At 45.1% G+C, this 16,042-nt stretch overlaps 3 protein-coding genes across 6 annotated transcripts in view; 1 reads left to right on the top strand and 2 right to left on the bottom strand.

The window, feature by feature from the left end:
* Pms2 (PMS1 homolog 2, mismatch repair system component) overlaps positions 1 to 9,161 on the bottom strand; it is a 22,985-nt gene extending 13,824 nt beyond the window's left edge. The window contains exons 1-7 of the mRNA XM_090324312.1: positions 8,877 to 9,161; positions 6,419 to 6,558; positions 5,166 to 5,252; positions 4,893 to 4,995; positions 3,493 to 3,676; positions 2,078 to 2,245; positions 1,144 to 1,241 (exon numbers count right to left, since the gene is read on the bottom strand). Of these exons, the coding sequence (XP_090180438.1) occupies positions 1,144 to 1,241; positions 2,078 to 2,245; positions 3,493 to 3,676; positions 4,893 to 4,995; positions 5,166 to 5,252; positions 6,419 to 6,558; positions 8,877 to 8,899 (803 nt within the window). The 5' untranslated portion in view covers positions 8,900 to 9,161. The remainder of the gene's footprint in view (positions 1 to 1,143; positions 1,242 to 2,077; positions 2,246 to 3,492; positions 3,677 to 4,892; positions 4,996 to 5,165; positions 5,253 to 6,418; positions 6,559 to 8,876) is intronic.
* On the top strand, positions 9,148 to 15,024 carry Aimp2 (aminoacyl tRNA synthetase complex interacting multifunctional protein 2). Of its 2 annotated transcripts, none has more exons than XM_090324289.1 (4): positions 9,148 to 9,260; positions 12,430 to 12,636; positions 13,575 to 13,806; positions 14,510 to 15,024. In XM_090324289.1, exons 1-4 carry the CDS (start codon positions 9,246 to 9,248, stop codon positions 14,893 to 14,895), a joined length of 840 nt encoding a protein of 279 aa, XP_090180415.1. In that variant the 5' UTR covers positions 9,148 to 9,245; the 3' UTR covers positions 14,896 to 15,024. The 2 variants fall into 2 exon arrangements, with proteins under 2 accessions (XP_090180415.1, XP_090180414.1); XM_090324288.1 differs by having other exon boundaries at positions 9,148 to 9,380.
* The window catches only part of Eif2ak1 (eukaryotic translation initiation factor 2 alpha kinase 1), a 32,204-nt gene continuing 31,179 nt past the window's right edge, over positions 15,018 to 16,042 (bottom strand). For all 3 annotated transcript variants that reach the window (XM_090324247.1, XM_090324249.1, XM_090324250.1), the window contains exon 15: positions 15,018 to 16,042. In XM_090324247.1, coding sequence (XP_090180373.1) covers positions 15,938 to 16,042 — 105 coding nt within the window. In that variant the 3' untranslated portion in view covers positions 15,018 to 15,937.

Raw genomic sequence — 16,042 nt, 5'->3', positions numbered from 1 at the left:
TTTCTTGCCTTTTTGTTGTTAAGACCAGGACTTGAACTTAGTACCTGATGCTCACTGGCTGGTGTTCTACCACCTGAGCCATACCTCCAATCCCCCACTTTATACTTCGGTTGGTCACAGAGCTTGAGCTCAGGGCCTGGGCACTGTCCTCTCAAGGCTAACATTTTACCACTCTGAGCCACAGCTCGACTTCTGGCTTTTTGTTAACTATTTGGAGATCAGAGTTTCAGGGATTTTCCTGCCCAGGTTGGCCTTGAACTGAAATCTTTAGACCTCAGCCTTCTGAGTAGCTAGGATTACAGGTGTGAGCCACTAGCACTCAGCTCTTTTTTGTTTGAGACAGGGTCCTGCTATGTAGCCCCAGCCGGCTCCTGGAGGGCTAAAATTACATATATCTGACACTATGCCAACAATCTTTCCTTTTAAAATGTATGCATGGAGCCAGCAAATAAATTTACACTAAGGTGCTGGTGACATGCCCGTGGGACAAGCTCTACCCCAGGAATGCAACGTTCACAGAAGAGTGATACCTAGACTGACAAAAATGGGTTTCCATCTTTGCAGACTTAGGCATCACCTACAAACAAGTAGGACAGTAAGCAATATGGCTGCTTAGGGCTGGTGCCGCTTGGAAGTGTCTACTTTTCATACACTAAGAATAGATGCTGGACACACTTCACCAGACCCCCAAAAGTCATTCCAATACTCCCAAACAAACAGTAATGCAGCAGGAAATTCTCTGAAACATCACTGGAACAGCAGCTGGATCTTTTATCTAAATCCTCTCTCAGGAGTAAGACTGTCCCACTGCTTTATAAAGGATATAAAAGCTATTAGTCTTGAGCCGGAAGTTTGGCCTAGCGGTAGAGTGCTTGCCTAACATGCACAAAGACCCAGGTTCGATTCCTCGGTACCACATACATAGAAAAAAGCCAGAAGTGATGCTGTGGCTCAAGTGGTAGAGCTCTAGCCTTGAGAAAAACCCAAGGACAGTGCTCAGGCCCTGAGCCCAAGCCCAGGACTGGCAAAAAAAAAAAAAAAAGCGATAAGCCTCAAAATAACAATTATGGACATTTTTTTAAAATAATAAAAGACTTGAAGGAAAAACTAATTAGTCTTCTGGGGGGGCAGCGATCTACTTACGAAAACAGATTGCACAGCGTCTCGGAACAGCTCAGGCCATATTCTTCACAGACAGAGGCACTAGGAGGAAGCTGGACAAAAGGAAGGAGGCTTTGCAGCTGAAAAAAGACAGGAGTCACCATTATTTCCTATTGAAAAGTAAACACCCCAGATATCAGAGAAGATGATAAACCAAGGTTTCTTTTCCAGTTAAACTCCCAACATTTAGAACACAAACTCAAAGAACCTTATTAACTATTTTGTACTACTATGACATCACCCATTGCTTTTTAAGAAATTCAATTTTTTTTTTTGGCTAGTCCTGGGGCTTGAACTCAAGAGCCTGAACACTGTCCTTGGGCCTTCCTCAAGGCTAGTGCTCTATCACTTGAGCCACTACACCACTTCCAGCTTTTTCTTTTCTATGTATGTGGTACCAAGAAATCGATCCTGGGTCTTCGTACATGCTAGGCAAGCACTCTACCATGAGGCCAAACTCCTGGCCCAGAAATTCAATTTTTTAAGATATAATTTTACTATTATTTTTTGTTTATGTGATACTGAGGAATTGAAGCAGGGTCTCATGCATGCTAGGCAAGTTATCTATTACTAAGCCACATTCCCAGCCCTGATGACATTAATTTTTATGACTAAGACTTGAGCTCTTCTTTATTTAAAATCAACCCTAAGTGAGGAGGATAAAGATGATTGAATACTGTTAAAATAGATTTGCAACTGGGCAAAAACCAGAAGTAGTACCGGGCTCAAGTGACAGCGCACCAGCCTGAGTGAAAAAAGCTCTGCCCAGCTCAACTGCTAGAGCTAGCACATTCAAAAAAAAAAAAAAAGAGAAATAATTGTTTAGATTTTATTCTCATCAGATAGGGCAATGAAACCTGCCATAGTCACTACATTAACACATGAATAAGATGGTGTTAAGTAATGGCACAGCTACCTGCTTCTGCCCAAACACAGAGCCGATATTCTCCTTGATGCTGGAGCTTCCACTCGTGCAAACTACAGGCTGTCGTTTTCCTTGTCCAAGCTGATTGGTGCAACTTACCCGGACGCCTGCTGAAATGATACAGTATGCTTGTAACACCTGGACCATTTTGGCATACTCCTATTTAAAAAAACAAAACAAAACACACAAACATTATTTTATTCTGACACGAGTTACAACAGCCAATTCAAAGTTCTTCTATCATATGCCAGATGCCAGTGGTTCATACTCATAATCCTAGCTACTCAGGAGTCTGAGATCTGAGGCTCATGGTTCGAAGGCTACCTGGGAAGGAAAATGTGTGAGAATCTTATCTCCAGTTAACCATAAAAGGTCAGAAGTAGTGCTGTGGTTCAAGTGGTTGAGTGATAGCCTTGAGCAAAAAGAAATTCAAGGGCAGAACCCAGGCATAGGACTGGTAAGCAAAAAAAGAATTTCTGGGGACCGGGAGTTTGGCCTAGTGGTAGAGCACTTGCCTAGCATGCATGAAGACCCAGGTTCGATTCCTTGGTACCACATACATAGAAAAAAGCTGGAAGTGGTGCTGAGGCTCAAGTGGTAGAGTGCTAGCCTTGAGAAAGTCCAAGGACAGTGCAACGCAGCTCAAGAGCTCATAGTGCAAGGTTCTCTACGTCTTGATTCAGAAAAATCAAAGCAAGTCTGTCTTTAAAAACTAAGGTAGGGCTGGGAGTGTAGCCTAGTGGTAGAGTGCCTGCCTAGCATGCATGAATCCCTGAGTTCAATTCCTCGGTACCATGTAGTCAAAAAAAGCTGGAAATGGTGCTGTGGATGAAGTGGCAAAGCACTGGCCTTGAGCAAAATGTTTCCAAGGATAGTGCCCATGCCCTGAGTTCAAGCCCCAGGGTAGGCAAAAAAACAAAACAAACAAATAAAAAACTAAGGCAAAGGGCCAGGCCTGGTGGCACATGCCTATAATCTTAGGAGGCAGAAATCAGAATTATGGTCAGAGGCCAGCTCTGGATAAAAACATAAGACCATCTCTGAAAATAACGAAAGAAAAAAAGAAAGAGAGAGGGAGGGAGGGCGGGAGGGAGGGCGGGCGGGCGGGCCGGGAGTTTGGTCTAGTGGTAGAGTGCTTGCCTAGCATGCACAAAGACCGGGGTTCGATTCCTTGGTACCACATACTTGGAAAAAGCCGGAAGTGGTGCTGAGGCTCAAGTGGTAGAGCTCTGGCCTTGAGAAAAATCCAAGGACAGTGCTCAGGCCCTGAGCTCAAGCCCAGGACTAGCAAAAAAAAAAAAAAAAAAGAAAGAAAATCGACTGAATTTTAATCATTTTGGCTAAATCTTTTCTCATGTGCCTGAGATGAATGAAACTTTTGAGAGCTGAATGTGAACGTACCATACCTTTTTAATATTCCTTTGAAATTCCTTATGGCGCACAGGGAGCGTATAGAACAAATGCTGCAGGCTGACTGTGGTCCCTTGGGGGCGTGGGTGGGGGGTTTTCTGGACAATTTTCCCATTGTGATCAAACACCAGTCGGGTCCCCACTTTTGCAGATGCATGACGGGTAGAAATAGTTACGTCACTGCAAGAGAAAGCAGGTTGAGGCCTACCCCATTAGAGATGTGAAAGGGCTACACACAGGACACTCACTGCTCCCTTTTCTCTAACAAGCCTCTTAAAAATGACTGGGCCAGGTGCTGGTGGCTCACACCTATAATCCTAGCTATTCAGGATGCTGAGATCCAAGGATGGTGGTTTGAAGCCAAACAAGACAGGAAAAGCCCTGAAACTCTATCTTTGATAAGCACCAAAAAAACTGGAAGTGGAGCTGTGGCTCAAGTGGTAGAATAGTAACCATGCGCAAAAAAACTCAGGGTAGCACCCAGGCCCATTTAAAATCTTGGTTGTAGTCATCATAAAAATCTACGGTTTGACAATTGAAAGCTCTGTAAGTTTTGTGTTTTGATGTAAGCTTTGATTTTTCTTTTTTGTTAAAGTACAAAGGATCTCAAAATCTATTCACACATGAAGATACCTTTCTCAGTTTTGTTACTAATGCCCTACCATTTTTTTTAAAACATCTAAAATACAGTATAATTTAAATGTGTAATTATAAAGATTTAGAATTCAAAGCTATATTAAATGAGCGTTGGTTAAGATTTTTCCTTAAAAAGTACAGATAAGATACCCAGTTGTAATCGAGAATATTTATTGTCTGTTATTTTTCTTGATTTTTATTTTGCAATGCCTAGAATCGAATTCAGGGCCTCACTCATATTCACCAAGTCCTCTACCACGGAGTATAACCTCTTCCACTTCAAAATTGAAGAATTACTGCTTTAAGACAGGTAACACATGCTTTTTTTTTTTTTTAGTCAGGCATGGGGCTTGAACTCAGGGCCTGGGTACTCCCCCTTAGCTCTTTTGCTCAAGGATAGCTAGCACACTACCACTTTGAGTCATAAGTACCACTTCTGGTTTTCTGGTGGTTAGCTGAAGACTTTTCTGCTCAGACTGGCTAGACTGGCTTTAAACTGTGGTCCTCAAATCTCAGCCTCGTGAGTAGCTAGGATTACAGGCAAAAGCCACCAGCCCCCAATGATAACACATTCTTACATACTATTTGCTTCATTTCACGCATTTGTTCATGACATTTAGAAAGTATCTAGCACTTGGATTGGCAGTACGATAAAAAAGAAGTCAGAAGTTGGGAGAGTTCAACAATTTTGAATCTAATAGGCTGCAATTTTCAGAAGGTTTTCCTAAGGGCTAATGAATAGATAAAAACGACTCATCACCTCAGTGCACAGAGTGAGCTCAAAGCTTCCCCCCGAAAGCCAAAAGTTTCAACCTGGGTCAGGTCAGCAAACTCTTGAATCTTAGAAGTGTGATGTTTCAGAGCTGAAAAAGAGTGGACAGTGAGACGCAGGGTGCGTCAGGAGGAGAGAGTGAACACGCAGCATCCACACAACAAGCGCCTTCTGTCATTGTTGTGCTAAGACACTGCTACTAAAAGTTCTCAGACTTTTGGCCCAGTTATTTCATAACTGGATTAGAAAAGTTGACCATACCTAAGCCTTCAAAGTTTTCTTCTTCTACTCCACATCCATTGTCTGAAACTTCAATGAGATCCATCCCATAGTCTTTAAGCCTGAGATCTTTAAAAAAAAAAAAAAAAAATTGACATCTCAACGATTGAACCTTGCTAAACGCTTCTGCATTGACATTGTAATATATAATATAACTTCAGGAGTCATAACAATATCTTTTTTAGAAGGAAGGGTTAGGATTTGAATTCAGGGCGTTGGGCTCCTTAAGCAGGAGCTCTACCACTTGAGCTATTTCTCTGGCCACTAATTTTTCATGAAGATCTTGAATTTATGCTTGGGGGCAGTCTGGATCACAACTTTCCTAATGATGCTTTCAGCATATCTGGGATGATAGGCATACACCATCGTGCCCAGCTTTTGTGGGTTGAGATGGAGGTGGGGGGTCTCTCATGAACTTTTTGTCTCAGCTGTGGTTAGACATCTCTGTCCTCAAGTAGTTAGTATTATAGGCTTGAGCCGTTGTGTTATACTTTTATTGAAGCAAACTGTCTGCTTATATTTGCAGTGACAGGGAGTGAAGCCAGGGCTCTGCACACACTATGCAAACACCAAACCACCATTATATCTTTAACTCTGTTAAAGTCCTTTTGAAGCTGGGAACTGGTGGCTCATGCCCATAATCCTAACTACTCAGAAGGCTGAGACCTGAGGATCACAGTTCAAAGCCATCCTGGACAGGAAAGTTGGTGAGACTCTGACCTCCAATTAACCACCAGAAAATCACAAAGTGGAGCTGTGGCTCAAAGTGGTAGAGTGCTAGCCTTGAGCAAAAAAGCTCAGAGACGGCACCCAGGTCCTGAATTCAAGCCCTAGTCCTTTTAAGTTACAAACGTGTACTCATTTTCTTTTACAAAGCTATAGTCATTAAAGAGAACAGGTTAAAATGAGATATCCTGCCAGACCACATATTACTAGCTTGATGGCCTCAAAAAAGCATATTCCTTGTGCTTTAATTCTTCATCTGTGTAATCAAGATGATAATCCTTAATTCAATTACCCTGAATACTAAAAGAGATACGGGATGTATAATTCTGCTTAGCACACAGTAGGAGTATGGCAGAAATTAACTGCTGGTATTCTTGCCACTGAACTAAGCACTAAACACTCAGTATTTGTTAACATTGAGATAAACCAATACTTGATAGCATTAGGCAGGAGCAAATTTTCTAAAATAAGCAGCATAAACATATTTCCAATTACTCCCCAAGACTTACCGACACTAGTGGCACCAGCATCCACGCTATTTTCAACCAACTCCTTCACAGCAGTGCTGAGACTCAGGACCACTTGCCCAGAACAAATCTGATGGACTGACTTCCCATCGATAGGTCTGATGGCCTTCGAGAGCTCTGTACTAAAGAAACCAGTTAAAAGAAACAAGGCGGGGGCTGGGAGTTTGGCCTAGTGGTTAAAGTGCTTGCCTAGCATGCACAAAGACCCAGGTTCGATTCCTTGGTACCACATACATAGGAAAAAAGGCAGAAGTGGTGCTGAGGCTCAAGTGGTAGAGCTCTAGCCTTGAGAAAGTCCAAGGATAGTGCTCAGGCCCTGAGCTCAAGCCCAGGACTGGCAAAAAAAAAAAGAAACAAGGCAAGCACTCTAATGAAGCAAGTGATGGATTTTCATCACAATTTTAAGTGTAGGAAGTAAATCATACTATTAGTGAATCTACTGCATTTATTTGTTATCTGAACATATGCTGATTACACTCACAAATGTAAATGTTGCACTACAATCTTTAAAAGTGTCAACGTACTCACTACCTTACGAATGTAACTGTTACCCTTCTATACATCACCCTGATAATTTCAAGGCTAGAGGTGTAGCTCAGTTGGTAGAGTGCTACACAGTGAGCAAAAGCATTAGTTACTGAGTTCAAATCCAAGTTATCAGATTTTTAAAAAAAGTAAAAAAAAATTTGGAATAGATGTTTTACATAAAATAAGTACTTCAAATCCAATTATACATGCGGGAATATGTATGTGCTGCATCTCTTAGGCAACAAGTCAATAATCTTTTGGAGATGAGGCAGGAAAAGGAAGTCTGAGAGAAGCTCTCACTGTCTCAACTTCCCAGGTGGCTTGGCTTACAGGTGCGTGCCCGCATGCACCTCTGTATTAATATTTTACAAAAGACTTTTTTTCTTGAAAAGTAAAAGCAATATTCCTCCACATAACCTGAAAAGCTAAGAATATGGTAGGAAACACAGTGTTGGTCCCAAAATCTTCTCAGAAACCGGGTATCAATTGTAACAGAAATATTATTACTCCCATAGTTGCCGTTGAAATCCAGACACAAATCTAAACTGCTTACTGCTGCCTTGTCAAAAGCCCTCAAAATTCTTCTTTCTTCTGAACAATCTCACTATATATCCCAGACTGGCCTCAACCTGTGATCCTCCTGCCAGTCTCCCAACTGCTGGGATTATAGGCATAAGCCATCACATCCAGTTGCTCCAAGTTTTACAGCTATCTTGCCCCAAATCCATCCTCTAGGCTAATACTAGTGATTTTTTTTTTTTCCGGACAGTCCTTCGGCTTGACTTTAGGGCCTGGGCATGTTCCTGAGCTTTTGCTCAAGGCCAGCACTCTACCATCTGAGCCACAGTGACACTTTCCACTTTTTTTGAATAGTTTATTGGATAAGAGTCTTATGAACTTTCCTGTCTGGGTTGGCTTTGAACTTCAGTCCTCAGATGTCAGCCTCCTGAATAGCTAGGATTACAGGCGTGAGCCATCAGGTGCTGGGCTTGGGTTGTGATTTTTAAAAAATATATCTAGTCAGGGGCCGGGAGTGAGCCTAGCGGTAAACGAAGCTCTGGGTTCTATTCCTCAGTTTAAAATTTGATTTGATAACAGAGGTACAATGGAACCCAAAGCTTCCCCGGAAGAGAAATCTCCAGATAGTCATAATATTCAATACATAGCAGACCTTCCATCATTTCTAATGAAATAAAAAAGAATGAGGAGCAACCCCTTCACTCTTCATTTTCCAAGACAAGAAATCTCACTTGTTCATCTGCACACGAGTTCACACAAAAATGGAAATTTCCTCGAACCCTACAGATGTGAAATCTAGCAGCACACGGCAAGCTACCGATCTCTTTGTAAAGCTTATGCTGCATGGGACGTGGGAGTGTTTAAATACGGACAAGAGAGTTTACTTGTACGACTTTTGACATTGAACCCAACGGGAGGACAGGTCGCTGATCCCCGCTGGATTTCGTTGTAGTCAGGCAATAATCACCTACAGAAAGAAAACCCCAGCAAAAGCAGCATGCCCTGCCCGTCCCCGGGCCTAGACCCTCCATTAGAAGGACAGGCACCAAGTAAAAGGGAGAGGAAAGAGAGTCAATCAGTCCTCAGGGATTTCATGCAAGACATCACATGGCAGCTGTCCTGGATGAGACGAACCCTTAACTTCAAGGCGACTTCCCCGCCCCGGCCTGGGACGCCGACAGCGGCCGACTCCGCAAACGCCGCCCCCCCCCACCACCCCCCGGCCCCGGCCCCGGCCCCGGCCTCTCCCCGCACCGGGCCCCGGAGCGCAGATATCGCCGCTCCGGCTCCGCTCGCTGGGGTTCACCACGCGCCTCCGCCACTTGTAGTCCTTTCCCGGGGAGATGGAACGTCGTGGACCCAAGAAAGAACACCCCGAGGGAGCCCAGCTCACCTCGAACCCCCAGCAAGCTCCATGGATTCCAAGCACAACCCGCCTCTGAGGGACCGCGGCAAGTTCCGGCCGCCTCGGGCACTAGGACTGGTTCTCCTGGTAGCTGATTGGCTGCTTTTGACATCTATCTCCGCCCCCTTCCGGGCGGGATAGCAAATGATGCCCAGGTTTCCTTCTCTCTGATTGGCTATATCAAAGGTCGAGGGCGTGATGTCAGACAAGCTGGGCCAATTAGAGTGCAGGAGTGCATTTTTTTTTTTTTCCTGTTCGTTACGCCAGCAGCCAAGTCTGAAAGAGGGTGGCAGCAGTGCGTGGCGTCCTCTGACGGTTTGTGAGCGTTCGTGGTCCCTCGCCCACCTTCCTTCCGCGATGCCGATGTACCAGGTAAAACCTTATCACGGGGGCGGCGCACCTCTGCGTGTAGAGCTTCCAACCTGCATGTACCGGCTCCCCAACGTGCACGGCAGAACTGGCAACCCCGCGACCCACGCGGGCCACGTGCAGGTAGGAGTGTGCGGCTCCCGCCCAGTGCGCAGGCGCCGAAGGCTGGTGGGGCTGTGCCCCGCCCCCCATCTGCCTAGTGCGCAGGCGCTGTAGCCTGGCTGCGACGTGCCTGTCCCCCCCCCACCCTCCCCATCTATCCAGTGCGCAGGCGCCGTAGTAGTTCCTAGCCCTGATTTTCAGGGCTTAGGCGGGCGTGGTCCTACCCCAGAGAAACAGCACAAGAGCGATGACTCGATATTTGCGTTCCCAATGCTACGGACATGGTATTGGAAATATAAACACAACTACATAGACATAAAAATCTATGACTCTATAGACATAATGTTTTATTACATAGATTAATATGTGTCTTTGACATACGAGCCCTCAGCCTAATTTTAATTACGTTCTAAAATCTAAGTGCCAGTGATTGTATATAGAGAGTCCCTTCTTGAATACTTGTTAAGCACGCCATTTGAAATATGATGTAAAAATCAATGTTAATAAATTAATAAAAAAAAAAAACTTTTCCCCCCCCAAAGGCCTTGGCTTTTATCATCTATGTCTGGTTTTTTAATACATGACTTTTGAGTCATTGATTGCAGCTATCAATAGTCATTCTGTGCAGTATGCTATTTCACTGTAAGACTCTTAGCCGCATCTCCTTCCTAAGGTTCGTGGACACTGCACTGCTTTCCATTTTCTGCTGTTACAACTCTCCTAATCCCCCAAGCCACATCTCCAAGTCTCCGACTGAGGTTTGAACTTGGGGTCATACTTGCTGTGCTGACACTATTAATTTTATCGGTCCTGCAGCCTGATTTTTTTTGTTGGTTAATTGGAGATTCAGTTTCCAAGAGGGTGTTCCCTCTAGACCTTTATTTTCCAAAGTGTTAATACTGATCCATACTCTCTACTGAGAATAATTCCTGGTACCTGCCATCCTGCACACAGCATTTCCTGACTTTTTTTTTTTTTTTTTTTGGCCAGTATTTTGGCTTGAACTCAAGGCCTAGAAACTTTGTCACTCAATCCTGACTCTTAACTACTTAAGTCACATCTCTGCTTGTAGCTTTTTGGTAGTTAGTTGGAGAGTGTCACAGACTTTTCTGTCAGAGCTGGCTTTGAACTGGAGTCCTCAGATCTCAGCCTGAGTAGCTAGGATGACAGGTGTAATCTGGGTGTAATTATTTCATGTTTCCTATTTTGATAAGCTCTTTTGTATGCATTTGTTTCTTTTCTTTTGTGGGTCATGGGGCTTAGCCTGGGTGCTGTCCCTGAGCGCTTCAGCTCCTGGCTACCACTCTACCCCTGAGCCACAGCTCCACTTCTGGTTTTCTAGTGATTCATTGGAGATAAGAGTCTCACAGGGCTGGGAGTTTGGCCTCATGATAGAGTGTTTGCCTAGCATGCATGAAAACCCGGGTTCGATTCCTAGGTACCACATACATAGAAAAAAGCCGGAAGTGGTGCTGAGGCTCAAGTGGTAGAGCTCTAGCCTTGAGAAAGTCCAAGGACAGTGCTCAGGCCCTGAGCTCAAGCCCAGGACTGGCAAAAAAAAAAAAAAAAAAGTCTCACAGTCTTTAGTGCTAGGGCTGGCTTTGAACCTCAATCCTCAGATCTCAGCCTCCTAAGTAGCTAGGATTACAGGCATGAGATACCATGCCAGCTTTGTATTTATTCCTTAAGTTTTTTATTTATCCATTACAAACACATACCTGAGGTTTCCAGTAGGAGAAACATTCTAAAGCTTCTAACAGGAAATAAGAGGATAGATATTCTCTATGATGTTCACCAATTGTCTCAGAGCTAAGACAAATAACAGCTATGGTTCAGTGGTCCTTTACTGCCACAGAGACATGGTCCAGTACACTGTATGTCAGTCCCAGTGAACCAAAAAGAAAACCCAGAGTGGAGAAGGCATCTCTTTATCTGAGACCAAGTTTTGTTTGAACTCTTCAGCTTTGCTTCCTCTGAGATTTGACCGTGGAACTTTTTGAGTGGCCTAGAATTACACTAGGAGATCTTTCTGCTGTATGTTTGTTTTTTAGATAGGGGCAGGTTTCATATGGTTGCCCAGGGACAACCTCTGACTTCAGTTCTCCCAGCTCCACCTCCCAAGCCACTGGGATTACAGGCTTGGAGCACCACACCTGTCTTGACCTGTGAACTTCTGACTTAGAAGACACACAGTTCTGCTGCTCTAGCAGATGCTAACTGTGTAGGGAAACAGATAATTTGAAATCGAGTGTCATCCAGGGTACATGAGAGTAACACAGACTGTGTTCTTGGTTGCTTACTGTGCACCAGACACTCGGCTCAGCAGTCAGGACCTACATGCAGTGACTAAAGGATCTAAGTGTTCTGTCTTCATGGAATTATCTATCCCAGAAGTAAAGGACAAGTGCTAGGTGACCTAAGATTTGAGTGTTCCCTCAGCTGCCTTGAACATGATTCAAGGATTTGATCACTTGCCAAGGGACCTGCTTCCAAGCTAGAAGAGACCTTTGTACAAGCTCTCTAAGTTCCCTTTTCCCTGTCTGAATAAATGGTTACATTCTCACTATCCCTCCCCGACCTTTTTTTCTACTCATTAAAGCAAAGTATTTTTAACGAGTCTATGATTCATACAAAGGGTGCCTAGAATAGGGGAAGGCTGAGGCAAGAGGAGCACTGAAGCCCCAAGAGTTCAGTCAATCTAGGAACCTACTGAGACCCTCTACTTTAAAATTAAAAAAAGGGGTAAAGTACTGTGGCTCACTCTGATAGTCCTAGCTTCTCAGGAGACTGAGACCTGAGGTTCTCAGTTTGAAGCCAGCCTGAGCAAATGAGTCTGAGAATCTTATCTTCATTTAATTAGCAAAAGGCTAGACTTGTAGACATGGCTCAAGTGGTGGAGCAACATCCATGACAGGTGGGTCTAGCACTGAGACAGGTGGGTCTCAAGTCCAGCCTGGGCATGTCTGTACGTCTGTCTGTCTGTCTCTCTCTCTCTCTCTCTCACACACACACACTAATCCAGCCTCTCTGAGGTGGGAAATAATGACCATTCACATACTGGTCTCCTTAGGAAACACCTGACCCGTCTCTGCAAGCTCTTGAGTCCCGCCAAGATGATATCCTGAAGCGTCTGTACGAGCTGAAGGCAGCAGTTGATGGCCTCTCAAAGATGATTCACACCCCAGACGCAGACATAGACATGACCAACATCCTGCCAGCGGATGAGCCCCCAGCTCTGAGCACCAGTGCTCTGGACTTGAACTCAGTGCTTGGGAAGGTATGCTCATTCTGAAAGGTGGGAGATGTGAAGTTAGTGCCAAGAACATCGCACCCATGTGCTATGTGCCTTGGTCTTGTAGTTCTCAAAGGTGGAGCAAAGAGTGTGTTGTTGTGTGCTGGTCCTGGGGCTTGAACTCAGATTGGATACTACCACTTGAGTTGTAGCTCCACTTCTGGCTTTTTGGCACTTAATTGTTGAGAAGAGTCTCAGGCATTCCTGCCCAGGCTGTATTGGGATCATGATCCTCGGATCTCAGCCTCTTGGGTAGCGAGGGTTACAGGTGTGAGCCACTGTGCCCGGCTTTAAATTTTTTTTTTTTTAAAACAAAGTCCAGAGATAAAACTACTTGGAAGGAAAAAACAAAAAAAACCCATTCTAGCTATCAAGCCTAACATTCACCAGCTGGCTGGATAATTCCTTCATCAATTTGTGTTCAAGGTATTTCAATGAAGAGACCTTTAATCTCTGAGGTAAAGCAGACGCAGGCATCACCTCTAAGCTGTGTGATACATTTGACAGGAAAGTCCACTTGCTTTTTATGTGACTCAGTAATAAAGTTACCTGCCTTCCCAGGACTTGAGTTTTCCCAGCTGTAAAATAGACACACAACAGCTCCTTTGAATGGAAGAGTCAGGATTCAGTGACATGACCCTGTTACCAGGCTCTACAGTAGCAACAGCTGTGCTCGTTGGTTTTGTGTCTGTACTTGGGCTTGAACTTGGGGGCCTGGGTGCTGTCTCTGAGCCTTTGTTCTCAGGGCTAGTGCTCTGTCACTTGAGCCACAGCTCCAGCTTTTTTTGGAGCAAAGACTCTCAGATTTTCTTGTCCATGCTGGCTTCGAACCTCACAGCCTTCTGAGTAGGGTTACAGGTATGAACTAAAGTGTCTGGCTACATCTATGCCTGTTGGTCCCATTGTTCTGGTCTCTCCCTCAGGATTATGGGGCACTGAAGGACATCGTGATCAATGCAAACCCGGCCTCCCCTCCCCTCTCACTGCTGGTGTTGCACAGGCTGCTGTGCGAGCGCTACCGGGTCCTGTCCACTGTGCACACGCACTCATCAGTCAAGAGTGTCCCCGAGAACCTCCTCAAGTGTTTTGGGGAACAGACCAGAAAACAGCCTCGTCACGAGTTCCAGCTGGGCTTCACTTTAATTTGGAAGAATGGTAAGCACAGAAGCCAGCTTGACCTGCACTCGCCAGGAAGGCAAGGGACAGGATATTCTGTGGCTCGAGGTGTTTGCCCATGAGTCCAATCTTCTAAGTGCAGAAAGCTTGTGGCTGGTGGTCCCGGGACAGCAGAGATGACTAGATGCTAGGTACCCTTGTTCTGGGAGGTTAGGATGGAAAGGGTCTCTGAACAGAAGTTACAGGAGTTCTGAGCCTTGCTGGGGGAAAAGGTCCTGGTCCAGACATAGCAAGAGCAGCTGTCAGCCGTCCCCATATACAAAACCGCTACCAGGACCACTGGCATTCTTTTCTTCTCCTCAGTCATGGGGCTTGAATTCAGGGCCTGGGCTTTTCTGCTCAAGACTGTTGCTCTGCCTTTTTGAGCCACAGTGCCATTTCTGGTTTTCTGGTGGTTAACTGGAGATCAGTCTCAATGCAGTTTTCTTGCTTGGGCTGGCTGGCTTTGAACCACAGTCATCAGATCTCAGCCTCCTGAGTAGCTAGGGTTGTAGGCACAAACCACCAGCTCCCAGCTTCTGTAACTGTTTTTAACATCTAGTTTGCAGTTAAATGTTCAACCATCAAACCTCCTGAAGACAGGAGGTTCCTGAAAAGGCACTGCCTTGTCAGTTTGTGATTCCAGGGGCTTCTCCTTCCATTAATGAAGTTCCATATTGCATGGTTTGTTTCTCCCTTTCAGTGCCCAAGACTCAGATGAAGTTTAGCATCCAGACAATGTGCCCCATCGAAGGGGAAGGAAACATCGCACGGTTCCTGTTCTCTCTATTTGGCCAGAAGCACAACGCAGTAAACTTAACCCTCATAGATAGCTGGGTGGATATTGCGATGTTTCAGCTCAAAGAGGGAAGCAGCAAAGAAAAAGCAGCTGTTTTCCGATCCATGAACTCCGCCCTAGGCAAGAGCCCATGGCTGGTGGGGCAGGAGCTCACCGTGGCTGACGTAGTGCTGTGGTCTGTGCTCCAGCAGACAGAAGGCTGCAGCACCGCCCCTGCCAACGTGCAGCGATGGCTGCGCTCCTGCGAAAATCTGGCCCCCTTCAGCACTGTGCTGGCACTGCTCAAGTGATCCTGGCAAGTGCCCATGTTGAACAATGGTGCTCCTTCCGCCTGTTTCCAGGACAGGGACTTAGATTAGAACCAAGTGTTTTTATTTAGGCCAGTTGTCACATTATCAATAAACGCACCATATAACTTATGGGACTTACTTTATTTGAACTTCAGCAAAATGACATGCAACACATACCATGATTCCTTTTCCCCAACTATGTAGGGTCACTTGGGGAGTTTGCAGGGGGGATTGGGTACACTGGGTTGCAGGTGTTCCCATGGGAGGAGTATAGAGAGACAGGACAGTGAAGAATGGCAGGAAGGATGTGTCTGCTGCTCTGAAGTTGCTCCCAAGTTCATGGGCACAGTTGTAGATGGTGCAGAATTGGAATAAGAGAAGAGACAGAAAGGTTGGTTGTGGTACACTGGGCTAACAGGTTGAAGTTTTGATTGGGTACAATGGCTTATGCTTGTAATCCCAGCTCCTCGGAGGCACAGTCAGAAACTTCCAGTGCACAGCTAGCAATAACAAAACATTAGCAAGATCATCTCAACCAACAGGCCTCACGTATCCATGAGGTAGAAGACGGAGGATCCCACAGCCAGTCCAAGACCAAGCGAGACCTTACCTGAAAAGTAAAGCAAAAGGGGCAGAGACAAGGTCCCAGGTCATCTTAGAGGTGCATAGAGCAGCGTGAGAGGACTGGAAGACTGGAAGGTGTCAGAATGGGAAGCCACCATGGGCAATGACGAGGAAGTATGATGGACTTCTGAAGCGGAATCTTCTGGAGGGTTCTTAGTGTTTAAGGATAGCAATCAGAATAGAAGCTTAGAAAGGGAGAAGAGGTACAATTTGGAGTAGCTGGGTCATAGAAATCTTTAAGGAAGAATTAGTTGGAGATATTTTTATATCTTCAATAAGTCTTATACATGCTTGATAAATACAGTAAGAATCATACCATCTGCTCTCCAGTAAAGAGTGAAAATGTAAATTCTAGTTGATAACACTGAGTGTAAGTCCACCTTCAGATGAGTGGTGTCACCTGGATAGGTGACAAGGGTCAGCCCCTGACGCCTTTGGACTGAGAAAGGAGGCTCAGCTGCTTCTTCAATTCTTCGATTTCTTTCTCCTGTTCTATTATCTTCATCTGTAGAGTGAGATTGAC

The sequence above is a fragment of the Megascapheus bottae genome, chromosome 34, assembly GCF_031878675.1.
Source record: "Megascapheus bottae isolate mThoBot1 chromosome 34, mThoBot2.hap1, whole genome shotgun sequence".
NCBI lineage: Eukaryota > Metazoa > Chordata > Mammalia > Rodentia > Geomyidae > Megascapheus > Megascapheus bottae.
The sequence above is the reverse complement of the archived record's forward strand: the minus strand, read 5'-3'. Positions and strand labels throughout refer to the sequence as shown.